The sequence below is a fragment of the Podarcis cretensis genome, assembly GCF_951804945.1.
Source record: "Podarcis cretensis genome assembly, chromosome: 15".
NCBI classification, from domain to species: Eukaryota; Metazoa; Chordata; class Lepidosauria; order Squamata; family Lacertidae; genus Podarcis; species Podarcis cretensis.
In genome coordinates, this window is record NC_137185.1 from 4,070,498 (window position 1) to 4,093,663 (window position 23,166).

Sequence of the window (23,166 nt, forward strand, 5' to 3'; positions counted from 1 at the left end):
TCACTATCAAGTTCTCGCTTTTCTGCCAAGATTCATAAACACTCCCTGCCTTGTTGAGTGACGCAGCCATCTGCCTGGGACCAACCACACTGTCATCCTCACAAACCTTTTTTTTCTAGTGATCTTTGCACAATTCTCTTTTTTAATAGAAAAGGACATGTAGCAGAAAGTCGATTTTCATCAGACTCTAGGAAGCTGCCTTAATACAGAGCCAGACCATTGCTCCATCTAGCTCAGGGTTGTCTACACTGATCGGCAGTCACTCTGAGGTTTCAGGCAGGGAGTCTTTTCCCCCAGCCCTATCATTGGGGATGGAGCCTGGGGAACGCCATTGGGGATGGAGCCACGATAAGCAGATGCTCTGGGAGTTGGAGCTCAACGTCTTGAGGGCCAAAGCTTCCATGCTGCTGTGTTCGATAATCTGTTCAAAACGTAAAAGGTCAACACGCAATGGAAAGGGCTGTGTCCCTCACCTGAGGCGACTGCTACCTTCTTTAACCCCCTTCTTCCTTGACCTCTTCCCTGTTAAGAGAAAATGAGAGAGGCTGTTTTGAAGAATTACCACTGGTTTCCAGAGAATTATCCAAGCAGGGAGATCAGAGGCAGTTCCTCTTCACTGGAACCTCCAATTGCTCCAGAAGAAGCGGAGGACCTGACTTTTGTGCAGGTAACACACCTGAGAGACTGGAAGCCTTCCTTGTTTGGCTACTACAGTTCTCTGGCATCAAACAACACACTCTCTCTCAGCAACTCACCAGAGTCTTTTGCAAGACAGAAGTTTAGGGCAGATCCTTCTGTAGCTCGGAGTCGGCAAAGGGTTTTCATCCCAGCTGGGAAGTCCAGCCTGCAGCTGAATTCAAAGACCAGCATTGACTCAATGTGGCCAGTTCACAGGATGCCGAAGAAAACCTACGGTAGTTATCTCTCCCAGCTTGTGCATTTCCTGGCTAAAGGAAGCACTCTAAGAATAGCATTAGAAATGCCTCTTTGGAGAGAAAGTAAGTTTAGGACTGATTGTTGGAGCGGGGCGTGAACGCAGCGCGAAGGAGAGGCAGAGTCTGGTAGTACAAGGTTGATCAGCATAGCCTGCTGCTCTGGTGACTTGCAACCCGATAGACTGCGCTGACCGGCAGAGGCTCTCCAGTGTTTCAGGCAAGGACTCTTTCCCCAGCCCTTCCTGGTGTTAATGTAGAAATCTGAGGGCTCCCTTGCACAACAAAACAAGGACACCAGCCAGGAATACCAGAGCAAAACAGCAGCCAGTAGGCTTGGTCTTTATTGAAGACTGTCGCGACAGGACTCCCACCTGCCACCAGGTGAAACAAAATGGAAGCCCCAAACAAAAGAGCACCCAAACTTTTATTAGTTACTAATCCCCCAAACTACACCCCTAGAACTACATCACAACTACATAATGACTACATCATTGACACATCACAGAAAGGAGGGGTTGACGAGGTAACCTGAGTGTCTTGTCACCTGGCTGGTTCCTCCTTCCCCCCTCCCCATGAGTCACTTCCAGGAGACAAAAAGGAGCTGGCAGTTTCCTGCCCCCAGAGGGAAGATCTGATCATTGCCCTTTGTTCCAGTCCATGTTGAATCCACTCCCATATGCAAGTCCTTTGTGACCTTGACGGTCTTCTGTCTGGGACCATCAAGGTTGTCATGCCAACTGGGTAGGGCTCCTGTGTATGTGCTGGTATGGTTAAGGGATTATGGCCGTCCTGTATCAAACAATCCCCCTTTGATAGTCCTTCCTTCATGGAGTAAAATAAAAGTGGACCGGTGTAAATCCGATGTATGGTTGATTTACTATGAATTTATAACAGAAATGCCGCGTATGTCGTGTGTGAGTGTGTGTGTGTCGTGTTTCTACAAACTGAATGATTGGGGGGGGGGGTTCCTGCAACACTGGAGATGCCTGGGATTGAAGCCAGGACCTAACCCATTTCAGAGCACTTGCTTGGACTGCAGAAGGTCCCAGGCTCAATCTCTGCTGGCATCTCCAGCTCAAAGCGTCTCTGGTCCCAAGCACTGGAGGAAAAATCCTTCCACAGTTGAGACCCTGGCGAGTGGCTGCCTGTCAGAGTAGGCAATACTTGCCAGATAGCCTGATCTGGTAAAAGAAAACTTACTACATCCTCACGGGGGGGTGGGGGTGGGGGAAAATCCAGCCTGGGGGCCGCATTTCCTTCTGGGCAACCTCCGAAGGGCTGAGAGGCAGCAGTGGGTAGGGCCAGAGGCAAAAGTTCAATGGAGTTAAATGCGGCTTTTGTACAGTGTCGTAAACAAAAGCTGCCCTTTTCCCCTTATGGGGTATCCAAGAGCCCATAAGAGTCCTTACGTGGGTTCCCTATGGGTAGGAGAAAATAACAGAGGCCAACCAGAGAATATTGAGAAGCAAAGCAGCTCGTAAGCTTGATCTTTATTAAAACTGTTGCAACAGGGTGCTCCCCTCACCCGCAGGAGAGGAGGAGGAACCCAGAACAAGATGTGCCTGTCCTTATATAGACATTTTAAATTCCCTGCCCTGGAGCTCAAGACCACCCCTCCATACATCATACATACATCACAGAAGGGGTGTAACCCAAGACCCCCCTCCCACATACCTACATCACAGAAAAGGCGGACTAAAACAGAAATTTGAATGTTGTTTTTCCTGTTTGCCAGGTTATCTGATTGCCTTTCCTGATTGCCTTTCCTGATAGTCTGTCACCCATTAAAATGCTGATTCCTCAATTCCTGAGACAATGGGAGGGCTCCCTGACCCCCCCCCTCCTTGCAGGGAAAACATTTGGTCAGTTTGGGAATCAAAATGGTTTCAGGTCGGTCTTACTGTGCTGATCTATGTACGTGCTTGGTTGGTACATTTATGAACATTTAATACATATCTAAGGCCCGTATAGTTCAAGCTATGGTTTTCCCAGTAGTGATGTATGGAAGTGAGAGCTGGACCATAAAGAAGGCTGATCGCCGAAGAATTGATGCTTTTGAATTCTGGTGCTGGAGGAGACTCTTGAGAGTCCCATGGACTGCAAGAAGATCAAACCTCTCCATTCTGAAGGAAATCAGCCCTGAGTGCTCACTGGAAGGACAGATCCTGAAGCTTAGGCTCCAAGACTTTGGCCACCTCATGAGAAGAGAAGACTCCCTGGAAATGTCCCTGATGTTGGGAAAGATGGAGGGCACAAGGAGAAGGGGACGACAGAGGACAAGATGGTGGGACAGGGTTCTCAAAGCTACCAGCATGAGTTTGACCAAACTGCGGGAGTGCCAGTGGAAGATGGGAGTGCCTGGCGTGCTCTGGTCCATGGGTTCACGAAGGGTCGGACACAACTAAACGACTAAACAACAACAACAACAACAACAACAAGACCTTTAAATTCTTATCACAACAGTAGGCTAGTTTCTGCATGCAAAGAACCTCTGTACTCCCTCCAGACAAGCAAAGATCAGAGTTCAAGGATGTTTTTCCATTCAGGCAAAGACACTCAAGAAGGATGTGAAGCAGGGCCAGTTAGGGGCGTGGCCTGGGTTGAGGCGGGTGGCCTGAGGAGTGTGATGTGAGAAGAGTCCTGAGGCCCGTTCTGGCCAGGAACTTTTACAGCCGTGGAGATATTCTGGTGGCTGTAACTCCGAAGGCCTCGGCCAACTGGCTGACAGCTCAGGATCTCTTCCTTGAAATGATCCAGACCAGGCCTTGAGGTCTGTACATTGTGCAGCAGGCAGGCAGGCAGGCAGGCAGGCAGGCACGCACACACACACACACACATACATCCCCACTTTCCGTACACAACACCCCTCCTGCTTTGATACTCCTAATTAGGTTTCATGGATGAAAAACCATCACCCGTTCTCCTCTCTCTCTCTCTCCCCCCTAATCCAAATCTTTGCTTGTTAAGTGCCTCTCAGAGACATCTGCTTATTCTCCAAAGTAACCTAATTCCCACCCACCCTGCAGCTCTGGCACCTGGCCCCGCCGTTAGGCGAGGTGGAGCAAGCGCCTTCAGATGGCACCATTTGGAGTTTTCCAGTTATTTCTGTTAAAATTTCTGATTGTACAAGGCCTGGGTGATGTGTCGATACATCGCCCAGGACCAGTTTGAGGGCCAGAGTGCAATGGTGCCTTTAAGGTAAAGGGACCTCTGACCATTAGGTCCAGTCATGGCTGACTCTGGGGTTGCGATGCTCATCTCGCTTTATTGGCCGAGGGAGCCAGCATACAGCTTCCGAGTCATGTGGCCACAAGGTAAATGCCGTTTACCTTCCCGCTGGAGCGGTACCTATTTATCTACTTGCACTTTGATGTGCTTTTGAATTGCTAGGTTGGCAGGAGCAGGGACCGAACAATGGGAGCTCACCCCGTCGCAGGGCTTTGAACCGCCAACCTTCTGATCAGCAAGTCCTAGGCTCTGTGGTTTAACTCACTGCGCCACCCACATCCCCAATGGTGCCTTTACCCAGCGGTATATTGCAGGTGAAACCACTGTCGCTCCTGAGTCCCTCCACTTCTGGAGGGAGAAGCAAGCTCCATCGGCCCCGGGGCTCTGGGGTGAAACTGCTGTTGCTCCCACCAAGACTGGGGCCAAGGCTGCTCATTCATTCCTCTGAACTGGGTGCTGGAGGAGGAAGAACGATGCATCACGATATCAGGATGTTTAGCTGGTGATGAGTCGTGTTATGGGGGGGAAACTACTCCTTTTCCCTTATGGGGTATTCCCAACCCTGTATAGAGTCCTTAAGTGGGTTTCCCTATCAGTAGGAGAAAATAACAGAGGCTAACCAGAGAATATTGAGAAGCAAAGCAGCTAGTAAGCCTGATCATTATTAAACTGTTGCAACAGGGTCCTCACTCACCACACGCAGGACGGAGGAGGAACCCAGAACAAAGGTGTGCCCGCCCTTAGGTAGACTTTTGAAATTGCCCACCGCTGTAGCTCAAGACCACCCCCAAAAACATCATACATACATCACAGAAGGAGGCGGTCTCCAGCAGAAATCCTGTTAATGGTCACTAATTGCTTTGCCTGGGCATTCTTTTGTCATGGTAAATATTTTAATTCCTGAATCCAGGTCACAGGCTCACCCTATTCATACACAAATATGCCCTTAAGACAGGTAAGCAAAAGACCATGGAGAGGCTTTCCTTGCAGAGAAACATTTGAAGTCAATTTGGGAGAGTCAAAATGGTTTGGGAGAGTCAAAATGGCTTCAGGATTGCTCTCCTGTACTATTTCAGACACGTGGTTTATATACTTACGTATACGTTTGCCTTGGACATTTATGAACTTTTATTTTATTTTATATTTGGGACCTTAGAATTCTTAGAACAATCGCAATGTTGAAAAGTGGATATCGCTCCAGCCCTAGATTGTGCGTGTGTGTGTGTGTGTTCTGTTTACGCATGTTGCCATTTTTTATTTAACCTGCAATGTGGATAACGGCTAGAATATACGTTGGCGTGTGGTGTCACTTGCAGGTACTTGAAACCGGACGAAGACAAGAAATCCAAACACAAGACAGCGGTGAAGAAGAAAACACTCAACCCTGAATTCAATGAGGTAACGTCACTCTGGTTTCAGGTGTTTGTTACAGGTATATGGGAGGTGGAAAGAGCCCTAGATGGAGGGATGGAGGAAGGTGACACACTTTGACCATTGGTCCATCCAGCTCAACACTTCAGTCTCCAAAGTTTCAGACTAAGGACATCCCATCCCTAGTCTTGAAGCGGTGAAGGAATCAGGTCTGGAGTGCTGCTGTGGTGAGCTTAGCAACAAGCAAAATGCCAGGCTCCACATATTTTCTATTCCAGGGATATGGAACATCGGCAGCCCTTCAGATGCCACTAGACTACAATTCCCATAATCCCTGGCCATTGGCCGTGCTGGTTGCTGGGAGTTGGAGTCCAGTACCATCTGGAAGGCCACCATTTCTCCATTAGGGTGAAGGGGGCACTGCCCCACCAACCCACATCTGCTCTCAGCCAATACCCATCTGCATGCCTTCCCACTTAAAACCAGTCCAGGGGGTTGGCACTGCATGTCAGAGTCCTCCTCCTTAGCAGATTGGGACTCGTTTATCTGGCCCGCGGCGACCCCCACCACCCACTGCCTGCTCTTACCGGCGCTGCGCGGCTGCCCACTTCCGGGTCGGAGGAGCACCGGAAATAGATTGTGCGCATGCGCAAGCGTTACTTGTGCACATGCAAGCGTTATTTCCAGTGCACGTCTGGCTCGGAGGCCCGTGCACATGCGCACAAGCTATTTCCGGTGCTCCTCCGACCCAGAATTGCACCGGAAATAGTATGTGTGCATGCGTATGGGCACATGCTCCCCCGCCCTCCGGCTTGCTGCGCGATCAGCGCTGGAGACACCGGCCTGAGGCGTGGTAAGTTTGCTGACCCCTGCCCTATGGGAAACCCACAAGCAGGATTTGAGCACACGAGAACTTTCCCCTCCTGTGGTTTCCAGCAACTGGTATTCAGAAGGATTGCTGCCTCTGACCGTGGAAGCAGAGCAGAGCCATCCTGTGGCAGTGAGTTCCATAGTTTAGCAATAGCCTTCTCCTCCATGAATTTGTCTGATGCTCTTTTAAAGCCACTTAGGTTGGTGGTCATCACTACCTCCTTGTGGGCGGGAGTTCCACAGATTAACTATGTGCTGCATGAAGAGGACTTTCTGTTCTGTGCCCTGATTCATCCAACATTCAGCTTCACTGGATGTTCCCAAGTTCTAGCGTTATGAGGGATAAAAAAAAATAAAATAAAATTATCCACTTTTCAATTCCATGCATAATTTAAGAAACTTCTATCATGTGGACTCTTACTCACCTTGCCTCTAAACTAAAAAGTCCCCAGCACTCTGGCGCCGCCTCCTATTTGGGCTCCCAGACTTTCACACCATCAGCCCCACTTGGCACTACTAACCAGCAACCCCTGAAAACTGCAATTTCTCCAGTGCACCACCAAGTTTGCAGCTCTGCTTCATTGAAAGAGTGCTGGACGATTGGAGCGAGAAGTTTGGAAACACATCGCAAATGCAAGTTTCTCCCTTTCCACTGCAGGAATTTTGCTATGAGATTAAGCACGGTGACTTGGCGAAGAAGACCTTAGAGGTGACGGTGTGGGACTATGACATTGGCAAATCAAACGACTTTATTGGTGAGTCTGAGGTTCCCAAGGGAGATCTGCAAAGCTTTGATAGTTTAATTGTCAAGGCACTGGATTGTTAAATGTCACCTGGATTCAGCATGACCTTTACAGCAGATTGCACAGATTCCCACTAAGTATCTTCCCACGAGGGATAGAGGGCTCAACTCTTGTCAATTTAATTTCCCAGTGCATAACAATTTCACCTGTGTTTATTCTTAAACCCCTTCCACCCCATTTCCATATTAATCTGTAATTAAAAAAAAAATCCATACCGAAAAATATCCATACAAAAATTTGTATTTCAATACATACCTGTATGTATCTGATCACAAAATAGTATCTTAAATACAGAGTTTATTTCAATATACGCACACACACCCCTGAAATTCATATTTTGCAATGCATTCTGGTGCAGTTCTTCTGAGCCAATAATCTACGTTGCAAAACTTGGAAAATAATTATGTCTTGGTTCCATGTTTTTAGTCCAGGAGGTGAGAATTTGGTCTGTTCCCCCAGTTGCAGAATTGGAAGGGACCACGAAAATCATCTAGACCAACTCCAGCAGTGTGTGAATCTGCAGTTCAGGAGCCCCAACATGGGACTTGAACCTGCAACCCTGAGATTAAGAGTCTCATACTCTGAGCTATCTCCTTCCTCCTTAAAAGAGGAAGCCACAGCCAATATACACACAGTTTTTAGAAGGCTACAGGGATAAACCATGATTTGGGTGATTTGCCCACCCTCCAGATCACCCCCAAAAACATTGTACATACATCACAGAAGGGGTATAGGAGCCCACGACCACCTCCCCCAATACATCATACCTACATCACAGAAAAGGCGGTCTACAACAGAAATCTGAGTGTGTTGTTTATCTCCTGTCTGGCAAGTTACCTGCTTGCATTATCTGGGTTTTGGCCACTCTTTTGTTATTATAACTACTGAATTCCTGAATCTAGATCACAGGTCACAGGTTCACACCCTGTTCATATCTTGAATGTGCCCTTAAGACAGGATTTGTGAGGAAAGAGACAGTGGGGACCTTAAAATTCTTTTAACACCGTGATGCAAATCCAAATTTTGTATTGATCCTTTGGGGGGGGGGGATGCATAAACAGCCACAGGCTCTGCCTGCCCATTTGTCTCTCATTTGTCTCCCTCAGGTGGCGTGGTGCTTGGGATCAATGCCAAAGGGGAGCGCCTGAAGCACTGGTTTGACTGCTTAAAAAACAAGGATAAGAAGATTGAGCACTGGCACACGCTCACAAATGAGCTGCCGGGGGCCCTCCTTAGCGATTGACCTCACAGACACACCCCGGATACCTGGGAAGAGCATAGCACACAACCCCGGCCAAGAAACAACGGCTGCCTTCGGATTTCCTGTTTACTTCATGCCACGGGAGGGATCCCATGTCGGCCAGGATTGAGAGGGGGCGGGCCTTGCTTGGAAGGTCCCAGCTACAGCCAATTTGCAGGGAACTATTTGACACTGCTACATGCCCCCCTAAAAAACAACAACCCACAACAACTTGTTATTTCCTGTTGTTTGCAAGCTTCAGTCCTACAGATTTCTCTGGGATGCCTTGAATTTACTCTTGAAGCAAGTTGGTTTTCTCTGTGTGTGCGTGTGTGCGTGTGTGTTTGGGGGGGTGGTCCAGAGGGCTGCATGCATTAGATCTGTGACTTCTTTGATATTCTGGATTCAGTCCTTGCTGCCTTGTGAACACAGTGGCAACATGAATGCACAAATATATAGTAATATAGATCTATAGATACATGGGTTAGGGGTTTTCCCTCTTCCTCTTTTCATTTGGTTTTTTTGTAATATGTAACTGATGCAAAGTGTTTTGTTGACTCTCCGAATTAAGAGATACGCGGTGACATCTCTAGCTGTTGTCTGTCCTCGGTGTATGTGCGGGAGACTGGGGGTGGGCAGAGGGTGGTTAGTTTTCAATTTTGCTCTGAAGTATTTTAGCCGTCTGGTTAGATAAGCGGTGAAGAAGCTGTGGCCCTCAAGATGCTTTTGGGTTCCAGCTCCCATCACTCCCCAGACCACTGGCCACGCTGGGACCTAAAAGTGTAGGAGGCTGCCTTATACCCAGACTGTTGGTCCATTCAGCTCAGTATTGTCTGCACGAACTGGCAGGAGCTCTCGGGCAGTTTCCTACAGGGGGTCTTTTTCCCCAGCCCTATCATTGGGGATTGAACCTAGGGGACAGCTCCACGATAAGCAGATGCTCTGGGAGTTGGAGCTCAGCGTCTTGAGGGCCAAAGCTTCCATGCCGCTGTGTTTGACAATCTGCTCAAAACATAAACGGTCAACCCACAACACAAAGGGCTGTGTCACTCACCTGAGGCGACCGCTACCTTCTTCAACCCTCATCTTCCTCGGCCTCTTCCCTGTTAAGAGAAAACGAGAGAGGCCGCTGAAGAATTGCCAAAGGCTTCTTGCTGGTTTTCAGAGAATTATCCAAGCAGGGAGATCAGAGGCCTGACGTTTGTGCAGCTAACACACCTGAGAGACTGGAAGCCTTCCTTGTTTGGCTACTACAGTTCTCTGGCATCAAACAACACACTCTCTCTCAGCAACTCACCAGAGTCTTTTGCAAGAGAGAAGTTTAGGGCAGATCCTTCTGTAGCTCGGAGTCCGCAAATGGTTTTCATTCCAGCTGGGAAGTCCAGCCTGCAGCTGAATTCAAAGACCAGCACTGACTTCCATAAGTGTCAATACATGTTAAAAAAATAACTGGGTCTGCTGGGCTTATTAAAAGAAGGGAATTATTCTTCTGTTAGCACAATATAGACTCTCTAGTTAAAAGAGAATAGAATTATTCTCTGTATCAGTTTTATGCTTTCTTTCACGTGCAAAAGTCGTTTTTTTTGGGGGGGGGGTAGGTTCTGAGTTGTTTTCCATGTGAAGTCATTGCAGAAGACCATCAAACTCATATCTCATGGCTTGTATCCAAAGGTAGTCATAATTAGGGACGGAGGAGGAATTCAGTTCCGTTCAAATTTTACAGAGATTCTCTCTGATCCGTGCTTTCAAAAACAATATGCAAACTGAAATGCAGCTGTCCTTCGAAATTCACAGTTCTCTGAATTTCACAACGCAGTTCTCCAATCAAATAATATGTATGTTAGGAAAATGTGTGCACAGCACCGCATGTTAGTGAAAATAAGTTACAAAATGTGTTTATCAGGCAAGATTGCATACAAAAATTTGCACTAAGATGCTGATGAATTTTCCTGCAGACTTTCCTTTTTTAAAAAAAGAAATTGCAAACTGATGCAGAGATCTGGAGAAGCAAAGACTGCAAGAAAGAGAAACAGAAATTAACAGACCCAGTCATCCCTAGTCCTGCTCAGAGTAGGTCCACTGAAATCACAGCTACTGTAGGCCTACTCAATTCAATGGTCCTACACTGAGTAGATAGTGAGAGACAACTCAATGCCTTTATGGATGCTGTGAGATTAGTTTACAGATTTAGCACCATTTGTAAGAAGTTATTTGGATACTAATCCACAAAAACTAATGCTTTTCAGATGTTTCTCCCATGGGCAAGCGTCATGTACTTGGGAAACAGGAAGTGCAAAAAGTACTTCCTGCCATCATGGTTTAAAACTACTGTTGTTTGTGGATCATGCTGGAGGAAAAATAAGCCAAATGCTGATTGCAGTCAAAATCTCTCTGCAACATTTTTTATTTCTGGGGAAGCCTGGCCAATTTTCCTTAACACCTCCGTCCTGCACTTGTTACCCAACTAGGTATATTTCATTTTGCACAAGGAAAGATGTTCTCTGCAATCAGCTGGATTCTTCCATTAAAAATGGCTTCTCCACCTCCCCAGCGACAAACAATGCTTTAATAACTGCCATATCCAGGAAATCACCATTCACGGAGTCATTTTCAGCCTCAAGCTCTTTTAGCGGACGGGGAACAAAATTGTGGCCAATTTTCATCAGGTGGTTCTGCGGAGATCACTTTCCGTTGTGTTCCAGAAAGCACTTGAAAAGGCAATATCTGGCACTTTGAATCGAGGAGCTGTTTGGAGAAAGCGTTTCAGAGGCACATTCAGATACCTCTCGTGAGTTTTCCCATCGTTGCTTATTGCCGGTGAGAAAAAGCAGGGAAGGGGCATTGGCAGACAGCTGCCTGTTGTAGACTTTGCATCACAGCCCCCTGTTTAAACAAAAGAAAGCATTTTCACACACACCCCGCAAGGCTTTCAGGGACGTTTTTTGCACTGTCTGCATCATCAGCGTGACTCTTCCGCATAGGGCAAAATAAATATTTCCACCACACTTCTATGGTGATGGCGTGCCGCATGATTTCCCTCCACAGAATACTTTTCCTAGGTACAGAAACAACATCGCTTGTAAAGAGGCCCATGGAACAGCTAAGTTGTATGCCTTTTTTTAAAAAAAAAATCTCAAAGATAAGCTGTTTTCAGTGTCTCAATATGATCACACGCACCTTTCTGCTGATTTCCGTGGGTACATGATCCTTTTCGTTTTCTATCAAAAGCCTTTTTTTACCTGGACTCTGTACATATGTAAATTAAAATATATATTATACGGTATATATAAATATATATATATTTAAAACAAAAACTACTGCATGTCAAGTTAGTGGTTGTCATGCAAAAGACTTGTTAGATGTTTGATACCAATGTTTTGCTACAGTGAGTTGGCCGCAGAAACATGTCCTCTGGGCTGCTTCCCCACAGATCAATTTTGTATTTCAGTATTACTATATGTACTTTTTGGTCAGATTTGTTTAATCTTTATAAATAGAACCGCAAATGAATAATAATAAAAAATGATGGAAAAGTTTCATTTTGGAAGTTGAATGATTTGATTGTATTTCTGTGCCGTTTCCCATTCAAATGAATCCCAAAGCGGCTCACAAACAATAAATAACATGACAGAGCGTCACAAGGGCAGCATAAATCACATCATATAATTAACAAACCTTCAGTAAAACAATCACAATCTATTAAGTACTGTTAGCAAACCAGCAGCTAAAGAATAAGCAAAACATCACAGTTACAGTGTGAGTCAGACGATTGACAAATCAATAAGGCATTCATACTCTACAAGGCAATCTTAACAAAATAACAACTAAAAAATAAGTTGGACAATATGAAGTTCACACACACTTCCCCAGCGATTCATAATCTTTCACTCTGTTCAGTTCCTTAAAATATACATGCACATCCATCAAGCCAGAGGACCTTGATCTAACAGAAATACCTGCAACAGGCCTATACTTAAACTTGTTAGTTAACTTAAACCCACATCCCATTTATAAACTAAGCGTGCAACCCTATAGCTTGTTTACTTTGAAGTAAAAGAAGGCTGCTTTTTTTTCAGTTGGAACTCACCAGAACTGAGTTCTGGCACCTCTCAGGTGGTCACTGCTGCCATTATAAGAGAACAAGGGAGGTGTCCATGGTGAGTTGGGGGTACCTCTTTATCCAGAAAAATAGTTCTGAGTAAGAATTAAAGGTAAAGGGACCCCTGACCATTAGGTCCACTTGCGGACGACCCTGGGGTTGCGGTGCTCATCTCGCTTTATTGGCTGAGGGAGCCGGTGTACAGCTTCCAGGTCATGTGGCCAGCATGACTAAGCCGCTTCTGGTGAACCAGACCAGCGCATAGAAACACCATTTACCTTCCGGCCAGAGCAGTACCTATTTATCTACTTGCACTTTGATGTGCTTTCGAACTGCTAGGTTGGCAAGAGCAGGGACCAAGCAACAGGAGCTCACCCCGTAGCAGGGATTAGAACCGCCGACCTTCTGATCGGCAAGTCCTAGGCTCTGTGGTTTAACCCACAGTGCCACCCACGTGTGTTGTATTGGGGGTAGACTTGTTCAGCTGAGTTATTTTCTAGGTGAGTTTCTGGGGCAGATGAGTCAGTGGTGGGTGGGACTATAAACAGAAGTGGGTGGAGTAAGGAATGTGAATTTTACCACACATTCTCTATCCCCCATTCAAACAAGCAAAAGGCATTATTGGAGTTCAAGGATATAGCCAAGTGAGGCCAAAAAATCAAGAAGGATTCAAAGCAGGACCTGTGAGGTATGGTCCAGGGAGGGTTCTGAGGGCCAGAGGGAGATGCTTGGAGGGCCACAATCGCTTTGCCCAGTTTACACACTTACACACACACTTACACACACACACACACACACACACACACACACACACACACACACAGTTTTCAGCCATTTAAACTAAGCATCCAAACACTGAGTCAGCATAAAAGAAAATCCCACTCAGTTAAATGGAGCAGCGTCTTGACAGTCGTACATAACCAGCTCTTGAACTTCATCTCCTTTTTGGATGGTGAGCTGATTATTGAGACCCGGACTTAAGAAAGCTTAAGGTGCCTTAATGCCTGGGATTTGCTCCAAATTCCTGACACACCTCTGGCCTTATAAAGGGGGCAAGCAGCCCTTCGAAGGAGTCGATTGCTTGCTCAGCCTCACCCGATCTCCGTCCCCAATAGAAGAAATGCAAGCTTCAAACTCTTCATGGGTTGAGGTGAGAAACGGGACCCCAGGCCCTTTTGAGGGGCCGCAATGGCCCTACCTGGCCCCACAGAGCACCTACGTATCAGTGGCTGTTCTCATGGGGCTGGTGGTCATCTCGGCCACCTTGGCAAACGGCTTGGTGATTGTGGTCTCTGTCCAGTTCAAGAAGCTCCGTTCTCCTTTGAACTACGTCCTGGTGAACCTGGCCGTGGCTGATCTCTTGGTCACCTTCTTTGGGAGCACCATCAGCTTCATAAACAACGCCCATGGGTTCTTTATCTTTGGCCAGGCGACCTGTGAATTTGAAGGCTTCATGGTCTCCTTAACAGGTAGGGAGATGACCCTGGTGGCCCTTTGGTTTCCGTTGAAAAGCAGTTATCAGACCTTGCATTTACCGTATTTTTTGTTCCATAAGACGCACCTAGTTTTTAGAGGAGGAAAACAAGAAAAAAATATTTTGAACGAAACAGTGGATCTATGATTTTTGTGGTTCTTGCTGTGGCCACAGACATGTGACCTGATGGTGAATTTGGGGTGACCCAATGCAAAAATCCTGAGGATCCATGTGGATCCGTGCTTTGTAACCACATTTTTGCACCATTGCAGCTACAGGAAACAGTGGATGCGTGATTTTTTTTTTGGTGCAGGCTGTAGCCATGGACATGCTATGTGATCTGATGGTGAATTTGGGGTGACCCAATGCAAAAATCCTGAGGATCCATGGGCTTTTACCTTCCCCCTCCCAGGCAGCCTCCTTTATCTCTACCATTCCTTATCTCTCTCCCCGATCGCTTGCCGATCAGCTGCTTCCTTTCAACACTCCCTTCCCTCTTGTTTGCCTTAGTGTCTTTTCCTTAGCTGGAGCAGTTTTTTGCTCCTCCTTTTCTTCTAATTTCTCACCTTATTGCGTTAGTCTTCCTGTTTCCCCCCTTTGCAAGTTTGCTGTCTTTACCTCCCCCCTCCCAGGCAGCCTCCTTTATCTCTAGCGTCCCTTATCTCTCTCCCCGGTCGGCAAACGATCAGCGGCTTTGTTTCAACACCCACTTCCCTCTTACAAAAAAACAACAACAAACATGATCTGCTTTTTGCCCCTGTGCAATTCGGCTCCAGGGACCATGCATTCACTCCATAAGACGCACAGACATTCCCCCTTACTTTTTAGGAAGAAAAAAGTGCGTCTTATGGCGCAAAAAATACGGTATACCCAATGTTGGAGCATTCGGAGCACACTGTGTGTCGCACATCTCCATAATCTGCACAACAGTTGCCAGTGTTTATGATACTCATATTGCAGGTTGGGTGGGAAGGGATGCCTGAAGCAGAGGAAGTCAGAGTTGGCCTACAAACACAATGGAATATTGGGAAGGGCCCAGTTTAGAAGTGGAACATCTGCTTTTCATGCAGAAGAACCCAGGTTCAATCCCAGGCATCTCCAGGAAAAGTTAGGAATTTTACCCTTTCTGAAATCCTAGAGGGAGCTGCTGCCAGCGAGTGTGATCAATACTGAGTTAGATGGGTTCAAGGAAGATGGATCAAGCTGCCATCCAGGGAGGCACCTTCCTGCATTCCTCTTTAAACCAGCCCTTAATTCGGAATCCCAAGGACTGGAAGCCTGCTTCATATTTAGAAGACCTTTGTGACTCAGTGGCAGAAGGTCCCAGGGTTAATCCGCAATGGCATCTCCAGTTGGGGCTGGGGGAGAATGCTGTCTGAAACCCTGACGAGCTGCTGCCAGTCAGGGTAGACAATACTGAGCTAGATGGACCAACTGTCTGATTCAGTATAAAAATACTTTTTCGAAACCTCAGCAACCTTGATTAAAACAAAAAACAAAAAACGATAGCGCCATAGTTTCCCCATGAGTAAATGCCATTTTGTGCTGCTATCTGATGATTTAGAAAACTCGAAAGCACGTCAAAGTGCAAGTAGATAAATACTGTATTTTTCGCTCTATAAGACGCACCAGACCACAAGATGCACCTAGTTTTTGGAGGAGGAAAACAAGAAAAAAAATATTCTGAATCTCAGAAGCCGGAACAGCAAGAGGGATTGCTGTGCAGTGAAAGCAGCAATCCCTCTTGCTGTTCTGGTTTCTGGGATAGCTGCCCAGCCTGCATTCGCTCCATAAGACGCACACACATTTCCCCTTACTTTTTAGGAGGCAAAAAGTGAGTCTTATAGAGCAAAAAAGATGGTAGGTATCGCTCTGGCGGGAAGGTAAACAGCATTTCTGTGCGCTGCTCTGTTTCGCTGTACGCTGGAAGCTGTACGCCAGCTCCCTTGGCCGATAAAGCAAGATGAGCGCCGCAACCCCAGAGTCGGCCACGACTGGACCTAATGGTCAGGGGTCCCTTTACCTTTACCTAGCCATTTTTGAGATTGTGCTCTAGTTATTCCCCTTCTCTGCGGTCAACCTCTCCTCTCTAGCCCTTCTTTTTCCAACTAGCATAGGCTGGTCCATTAGGGAAAATAGGGCACTGCCTTAGCACCCTCATTCTCGGCTCAGCCAAGCCCAACCTCTCTGCCATCTTACTCACAACCAGCCCAGAGGGTGGCACTGCCCATCAGCTCCCTCCTGCTCCTCAGTCTCAGCGTTGCCCTTGCAGAGAGGAAGAGGATGGGAACAAAACTTGAATTGCTTGGCTCTGGCGCCACCTGCTGTTGAGCTCCCTGCCTGTTGCCCTACCATTTCCAATGGGCATCGGTCAACCCTGAGTTTATGTTATGAATAAAATCTGCATTTTTCAAAGGAAACGCGCAAAAGCTGTGCCTGCTATGTTTGGCTCTGTTCATCCCTGAGCTCTTCTCGAGGATGGGACTATGTGGGGCTACGTTTGAAGGTGACCCAGAAACTACAACTAATCCAGAATGTGGCAGCTAGACTGGTGACTGGGAGCGGCTGCTGAGACCATATAACACTGATCTTGAAAGAGCTACATTGGTTCCCAGTACGTTTCCGAGCACAATTCAAAGTGTTGGTGCTGACCTTTAAAGCCCTAAACGGCCTCGATCCAGTATATCTGAAGGAGCGTCTCCACCCCCATCATTTTACCCGGACACTGAGGTCCAGCACCGAGGGCCTTCTGGTGGTTCCCTCACTGTGAGAAGCCAAGTTACAGGGAACCAGGCAGAGGGCCTTCTCAGTAGTGGCACCCGCCCTATGGAACGCCCTCCCAACAGATGTCAAAGAGAACAATAACTACCAGACTTTTAGAAGACATCTGAAGGCAGCCCTGTTTAGGGAAGCTTGTAATGTTTGATGTATTACAGTATTTTAATATTTTTTTGGAAGCCGCCCAGAGTGGCTGGGGAAGCCCAGCCAGATGGGCGGGGTATAAATAATAAATTATTATTATTATTATTATTATTATTATTATTATTATTATTATTAGAGACGTGTTCTCTGTTGCTCTAGAAGGCATGACTAGAACCAAGGTGGAAGCAGATATCGGCTAAAACTTTGGAGACACTGCCTGATGGGAGGGGCAGCTTAACAGGGGAGCTGAACTGTCCCAGGAGGTGGTGGTGAACTCTCTGCAGCTGGGGCTCTTTCAGCAGAGTTGGGTCAGCTACCTGCCAGGGATGTTGCAGGTGCCAGACTCCTACATTGAATAGGGCTTGGACTGGATGGCCACTCCAACCCTAAAATTCTAGGTTCATCTCTTCTTCTTTTTTCCAGGGATTGTGGGTCTTTGGTCCTTGGCGATCCTGGCCTTTGAGAGGTATCTCGTGATCTGCAAACCAGTGGGCGATTTCCGCTTCCAGAAAAGGCATGCGGTGCTTGGTTGTGCTTTTACTTGGGGGTGGTCCTTAGTCTGGACGGTCCCACCACTCCTCGGTTGGAGCAGCTATGTCCCTGAAGGTTTGTTGACAGGGGACTTTAGGAAGACGCCTTATGCCGTCCCAAACTGTTTGACCATCTAGCCCTGATCTTTTTATATATACCGTATTTTTTGCTCTATAAGACTCACTTTTTCCCTCCTAAAAAGTAAGGGGAAATGTGTGTGTGTCTTATGGAGCGAATGCAGGCTGCACAGCTATCCCAGAAGCCAGAACAGCAAGAGGGATTGCTGCTTTCACTGCACAGCGATCCCTCTTGCTGTTCTGGCCAGTGGCGTAGCGTGGGGGGTGCAGGGGGGGCCGGCCGCACCAGGCGCAACATCTGGGGGTTAGGGGTAGGGGTAGGGTTAGGGGGCGCAAATCCACGGGTTAGGGGGCGCAAATTACTTGCCTTGCCCCGGGTGCTGACAACCCACGCTACGCCACTGGTTCTGGCTTCTGAGATTCAGAATATTAATTTTTCTTGTTTTCATTTTCCAAAAACTAGGTGCATCTTATAGAGCAAAAAATATGATATATATATAATTTTATTAAGTTTTCCATTTTCCATATTCACATATCCTGATAAATTGCTCTAACAAAGCAGCGACTCCACTAATCCAGAAACAGTGCTTCAGGTTAAGAACTTTGCTTCAGGATGAGAACAGAAATCGTGCTCCAGCGGCGCAGCGGCAGCAGGAGGCCCCATTAGCTAAAGTGGTGCTTCAGGTTAAGAATAGTTTCAGGTTAAGAACGGACCTCCGGAATGAATTAAGTACTTAAACCCAAGGTACCACTGTATTTTAAAACCTTTTTTAATTCATTGTATATCCCAGTAGGCCTTAGCCCTGATCTTTTGAACAGGAGGTGCCATTAGGGACTGGATCCAAGGGTTTTGTCTACGTTTAATCACTCTACACCATGGTTAGCCAATGTGAAGCCCGACATATGTCACCGGACTCTGACTCCCATCATCCCTGACCACTGGCCATGGGCGTAGCCAAGGGGGGCAGGGGGGCAGCTGCCCCCCCCCGATCAAGTAAAATAGAAATAATTAATTAACTAATCACATCAGTTGTGCCCCCCCACAACCAAGTCCTGCCCCCCGCTAACAAAAATCCTGGCTACACCCATGCCACAGGCCATTCTAATTAGAGGTGATGGGAGCTGTAGTCTCCCATAGAAGTGCTGGCTGGGCCGATGGGAATTGAATGTTTAGGAAACAAAGAGGGGGGCCACTAGGGGGCGCATTGGAAGATGGCCGACAATACCATCTCTCCGACCCACATGGGGTAATTAAGAGGCTGTTATGGGAGTAGGCAGCCTCCCTTGTTGCCCCAAGGAAATGGGGAACACTGCCCTTGCCTGCTGTGCCCATAAATCACCCCCTAATTTGAAAGAAGGGGGTGAGGGCCCTAGGCAGAATGCCCCCGTGTGGACCTCGGCTCTCCTGGACGCTGTCTCTGATCGCGCACTAGTTGCAGCAATTTGGAATAATTAATTACAAAAGAAGCAAATGCACATATTTCAAGTGAAGAAGGGGAGTGAAGTCTGCTCATTTAAGTGACCTCTGCGAAAGAAGACGACGGGCTGGAGAAACAGGAATATTTTACGATGAAGATACACCAAAGGTGGGGTATGTTGACAACGGGGCTGAATGGGGGGGGGGACCTTTTTTACTTTCCTTCTATGTGATTTACAAGAACCCCTCCTCATTAGAACTGTCGGTTGAACTGACCCAAGCAGGATGATTAAGGTCTGTGTGGAGATAAAGTTTAACCAAAAGTATGCTTTATGGAGACCGAGAAGCAATAAGAGCTTTTGGGAATGGCACAGCAATTAATTCGGAGTTGCCATCTTGCCAAAGGATTTATAGCCGGAAGGAAGAATGGACTTGTTTTCAGACTGCATTCCTAGTGAATCTCCTCAGAGGTTTTGAGAAAGGAGGCAGATTGGTGAAGATTAATGACGCTGAGACTGTTTTGATGTATGGAAGTGATGTTATATGGAAAACGTCTGGATATGGCTACTGGATAAAAAAAAAAAATCCACGCAGGATTACAAACTGTTCTAACCAGCTTGCGGAGACTATCAGAGGTCACAAAGAGAAAGGAAAAATATATGAAAATAAGAGATGTGGAAAAATAATAAGAAAGGACTGGATAGTACTGTGAACATCATAAGGTTAGATTTGTGGACATTAAAACAGCAGTAAGAAGCAAGAAGTTGATTGGATCCCTTCGGAACTTGAAATATGGGTACCCCCAACAAAAATTTAAAATTCGGCTGTGTGATTTGGAATTTATGTAATTTGGTTTGATTTGATGCGATTGGTCAGTTAATAAAAAAATTATTCTTAAAAAAATGAATGTTTAGGAAAGAGTTGTAGCTTGGTCACAGAGCATCTGCTTGGCATGTAGAAGGTCCCATGTTCAACCCCGAACATCTCTAGTTATGGCTGGGAATGCCCTCATCTGAAATCCTGTATCAGGGCTCAGCAAACTTTTTCAGCAGGGGGCCGGTCCACTGTCCCTCAGACCTTGTGGGGGGCTGGACTATATTTTGAAGGGGAAAAAATGAACGAATTCCTATGCCCCACAAATAACCCAGAGATGCATTTTAAATAAAAGGACACATTCTACTCATGTAAAAACACACTGATTCCCAGACCATCCGTGGGCTGGATTTGGAAGGTGATTGGGCTGGATCTGGCCCCCGGGCCTTAGTTTGCCTACCCATGTCCTGGATGGTGACTGCCAATCGGTGCTGACAATATTCAGCCTGCTGGATCCTTGGTCCGCCTCAGCATAAAGACTTTGAAGAGACTTTACTTGCAGGATGGCAACTATCAACAAGCAGCAGTGTTTATGCGCATCAAGTCCAATACAACACATTTCTTTCCCTTGAGCCCAAGAGAGGGGCTTCTTGCTTCCAAAAACTCTTTTGTAGCAGTGCGTAAGTTATCAGTCCACTGCTTGCCTGTCCTCACAAACTCCTCCAGAGTTTCCAAACTCAGCAAAGCAACCAGCCAACCTCCAACTTCCACCCCTCCTATCTAAGACACACACGTTCACTTTTAAAGGGAGTTAACAAATTAACAAGGGAATGATTTGGCATTTCTAGGGCCTTAAAAGGTTTCCTTTCCCCCAGTACAATTCATTCCTTGCATCATCATCATCATCATCATCATCATTTATTTATACCACGCCCGTCTGGCTGGGTTTCCCCAGCCACTCTGGGCGGCTTCCAACAAAACACTAAAATACAATAACCTATTAAACATTAAAAGCTTCCCTAAACAGGGCTGCCTTCAGATGTCTTCTAAATGTTTGGTAATTGTTTTTCTCTTTGACATCTGGTGGGAGGGCGTTCCACAGGGCGGGTGCCACTACCGAGAAGGCCCTCTGCCTGGTTCCCTGTAACTTGGCTTCTCACAGCGAGGGAACCACCAGAAGGCCCTCGGCGCTGGACCTCAGTGTCCGGGCAGAACGATGGAGGTGGAGATGCTCCTTCAGGTATACTGAACCAATGCTGTTTAGGGCTTTAAATACATTTTCCTAACAAATACAGTACAAGAGTTTTCTCCCTTCCTTGAATCCTAGGCTTGAGAACATCCTGCGGCCCCAACTGGTACAGCGGCGGGAGCAGCAACAACAGCTACATCATGACTTTGTTCGTGACCTGCTTTGCCATGCCTCTCAGCACAATCCTCTTCTCCTACGCCAACTTGCTGATGACACTGCGAACCGTGAGTACCGGGCAGAGTTGTGCTTGTGCATGCCCTGTGCTCCTTCGAGCGCATCGCTGTAGACGGCTGGGGGCAGCGAGCGGTCCCTCGACGCTTTACTGATCCTTCCCGCAGGTGGCGGCTCAGCAGAAAGAGCAGGAGACAACTCAGCGGGCCGAGAGGGAGGTGACACGAATGGTTGTTGCCATGGTGGCTGCCTTCCTCGTCTGCTGGCTGCCCTACGCCAGCTTTGCCATGGTGGTCGCCACCCACAAGGACCTCGCCATACGGCCAGCGCTCGCTTCCCTGCCATCGTATTTCTCCAAGACGGCGACAGTGTACAACCCCATCATCTATGTCTTCATGAACAAGCAGGTAAGCACCCGAGGGGAAATTAAATGATTGTGGAGAGGAAGAGTTTGGATTTGATATCCCGCTTTATCACTACCCAAAGGAGTCTCAAAGCAGCTAACAATCTCCTTTCCCTTCCTCCCCCATAACAAACACTCTGTGAGGTGAGCGGGACTGAGAGACTTCAGAGAAGTGTGACTGGCCCAAAGTCACCCAGCAGCTGCATGTGGAGGAGCGGGGAAGCGAACCCGGTTCCCCAGATTACGAGTCTACCGCTCTCAACCACTACACCACACTGGCTCACTGGGAGGGCCATTATTAGCCAGGCTCATTTGTGTTCCTATTTAAGGGCAATTGTGTAGACTGGAAAACATCTATGCACTGTGAGTCAATCGACCAATCTCTTTATCATGCTCAAGGACTAATATTCAGCACCCTGTAAGTCCTCGCAGAGGGCTTCTTCCATGGTAGCGGACTACGTATGTCAGGGTTTGGGAACTTTTCTCAGGCTCAGGGCCAAACTAGCTCATAAAGACCCTTCCAGGTCTGCCTTCCAGTAATAGTAGTAATTTATTTGTACCCTGCCCATCTGACTGGGTTGCCCTGGCCACTCTGGGCAGCTTCCAGCACACATAAAAACATAACAAAACATTAAACACAAAAACTTCCCTATACAGAGCCACCTTCAGATGTCTGAAAAAAGTTGTAGTTACTCATCTCCACAGGGTGGGCACCACTGCTGAGAAGGCCCTCTCCCAATGGTAGGTGGTCAAAAAAGGTAAAGGGACCCCTGACCATTAGGTCCAGTCATGGCAGACTCTGGGGTTGCGGTGCTCATCTGGCTTTACTGGCCGAGGGAGCTGGCGTACAGCTTCCGGGTCATGTGTCCAGCATGACGAAGCCGCTTCTGGCAAACCAGAGCAGCACACGGAAACGCTGTTTACCTTCCCACCGGAGCGGTACCTATTTATCTACTTGCAATTTGACGTACTTTCGAACTGCTAGGTTGGCAGGAGCTGGGACTGAGCAATGGGAGCTCACCCCATTCCGGGGATTTGAACCGCCAACCTTCTGATCGGCAAGTCCTAGGCTCTGTGGTTTAACCCACAGCACCACCCGCGTCCCCATAATGGTAGGGGGGCAGGACAATGGATACAGCTCTTACCTTTCTGTTCCGTAGGGTTACATTACAAGTTTAATTCTGAGGTTCCTATGTGCCTTTTTTTCTTTTTTTTTGGTTTGGAGAAATATGGAGGAACCTGAATTGTGATGGGTTTCAGGATATTCAAATCAAGAACATCCAAATTTTGATTTAACCAAATTTCTCCTCCATCTTTACGCACTGCAACAAACTGCTCATTTGGACCCACCCTGCTTCTGCAGGCAAACGTGATGGTGACCCTGTCAATTCTCCCTTCTCGCCTTCAGTTCCGCAGTTGCCTCCTCTACACGATGAGCTGTGGCCACAGACCATTATCTTCCCAGGACACGACACCGGCTGGGATCAGCCTCCCAGGCCGCCTCACCACCTCAGCTTCAGAAGGAAGCAGGAATCAAGTGTCACCGTCCTAACGATGCAGAAG

The 23,166-nt window shown here is 47.3% G+C and overlaps 2 protein-coding genes across 2 annotated transcripts in view; both read left to right on the forward strand.

Annotated features, from left to right (window-relative positions):
* DOC2B (double C2 domain beta) overlaps nt 1–9,923 on the forward strand; it is a 125,217-nt gene extending 115,294 nt beyond the window's left edge. The window contains exons 7-9 of the mRNA XM_079955771.1: nt 5,480–5,561; nt 7,063–7,159; nt 8,314–9,923. Coding sequence (XP_079811897.1) covers nt 5,480–5,561; nt 7,063–7,159; nt 8,314–8,450 — 316 coding nt within the window. The 3' untranslated portion in view covers nt 8,451–9,923. The remainder of the gene's footprint in view (nt 1–5,479; nt 5,562–7,062; nt 7,160–8,313) is intronic.
* Nucleotides 9,924–10,373: 450 nt separating this feature from the next.
* LOC307204314 (pinopsin-like) lies at nt 10,374–21,639 on the forward strand. The gene is made up of 4 exons (XM_079955948.1): nt 10,374–14,015; nt 17,366–17,548; nt 21,108–21,253; nt 21,368–21,639. The coding sequence occupies exons 1-4, from the start codon at nt 13,547–13,549 to the stop codon at nt 21,632–21,634; spliced, it is 1,065 nt and encodes a 354-aa protein (XP_079812074.1). The 5' UTR covers nt 10,374–13,546; the 3' UTR covers nt 21,635–21,639.
* The last annotated feature ends 1,527 nt before the right edge of the window (nt 21,640–23,166 follow it).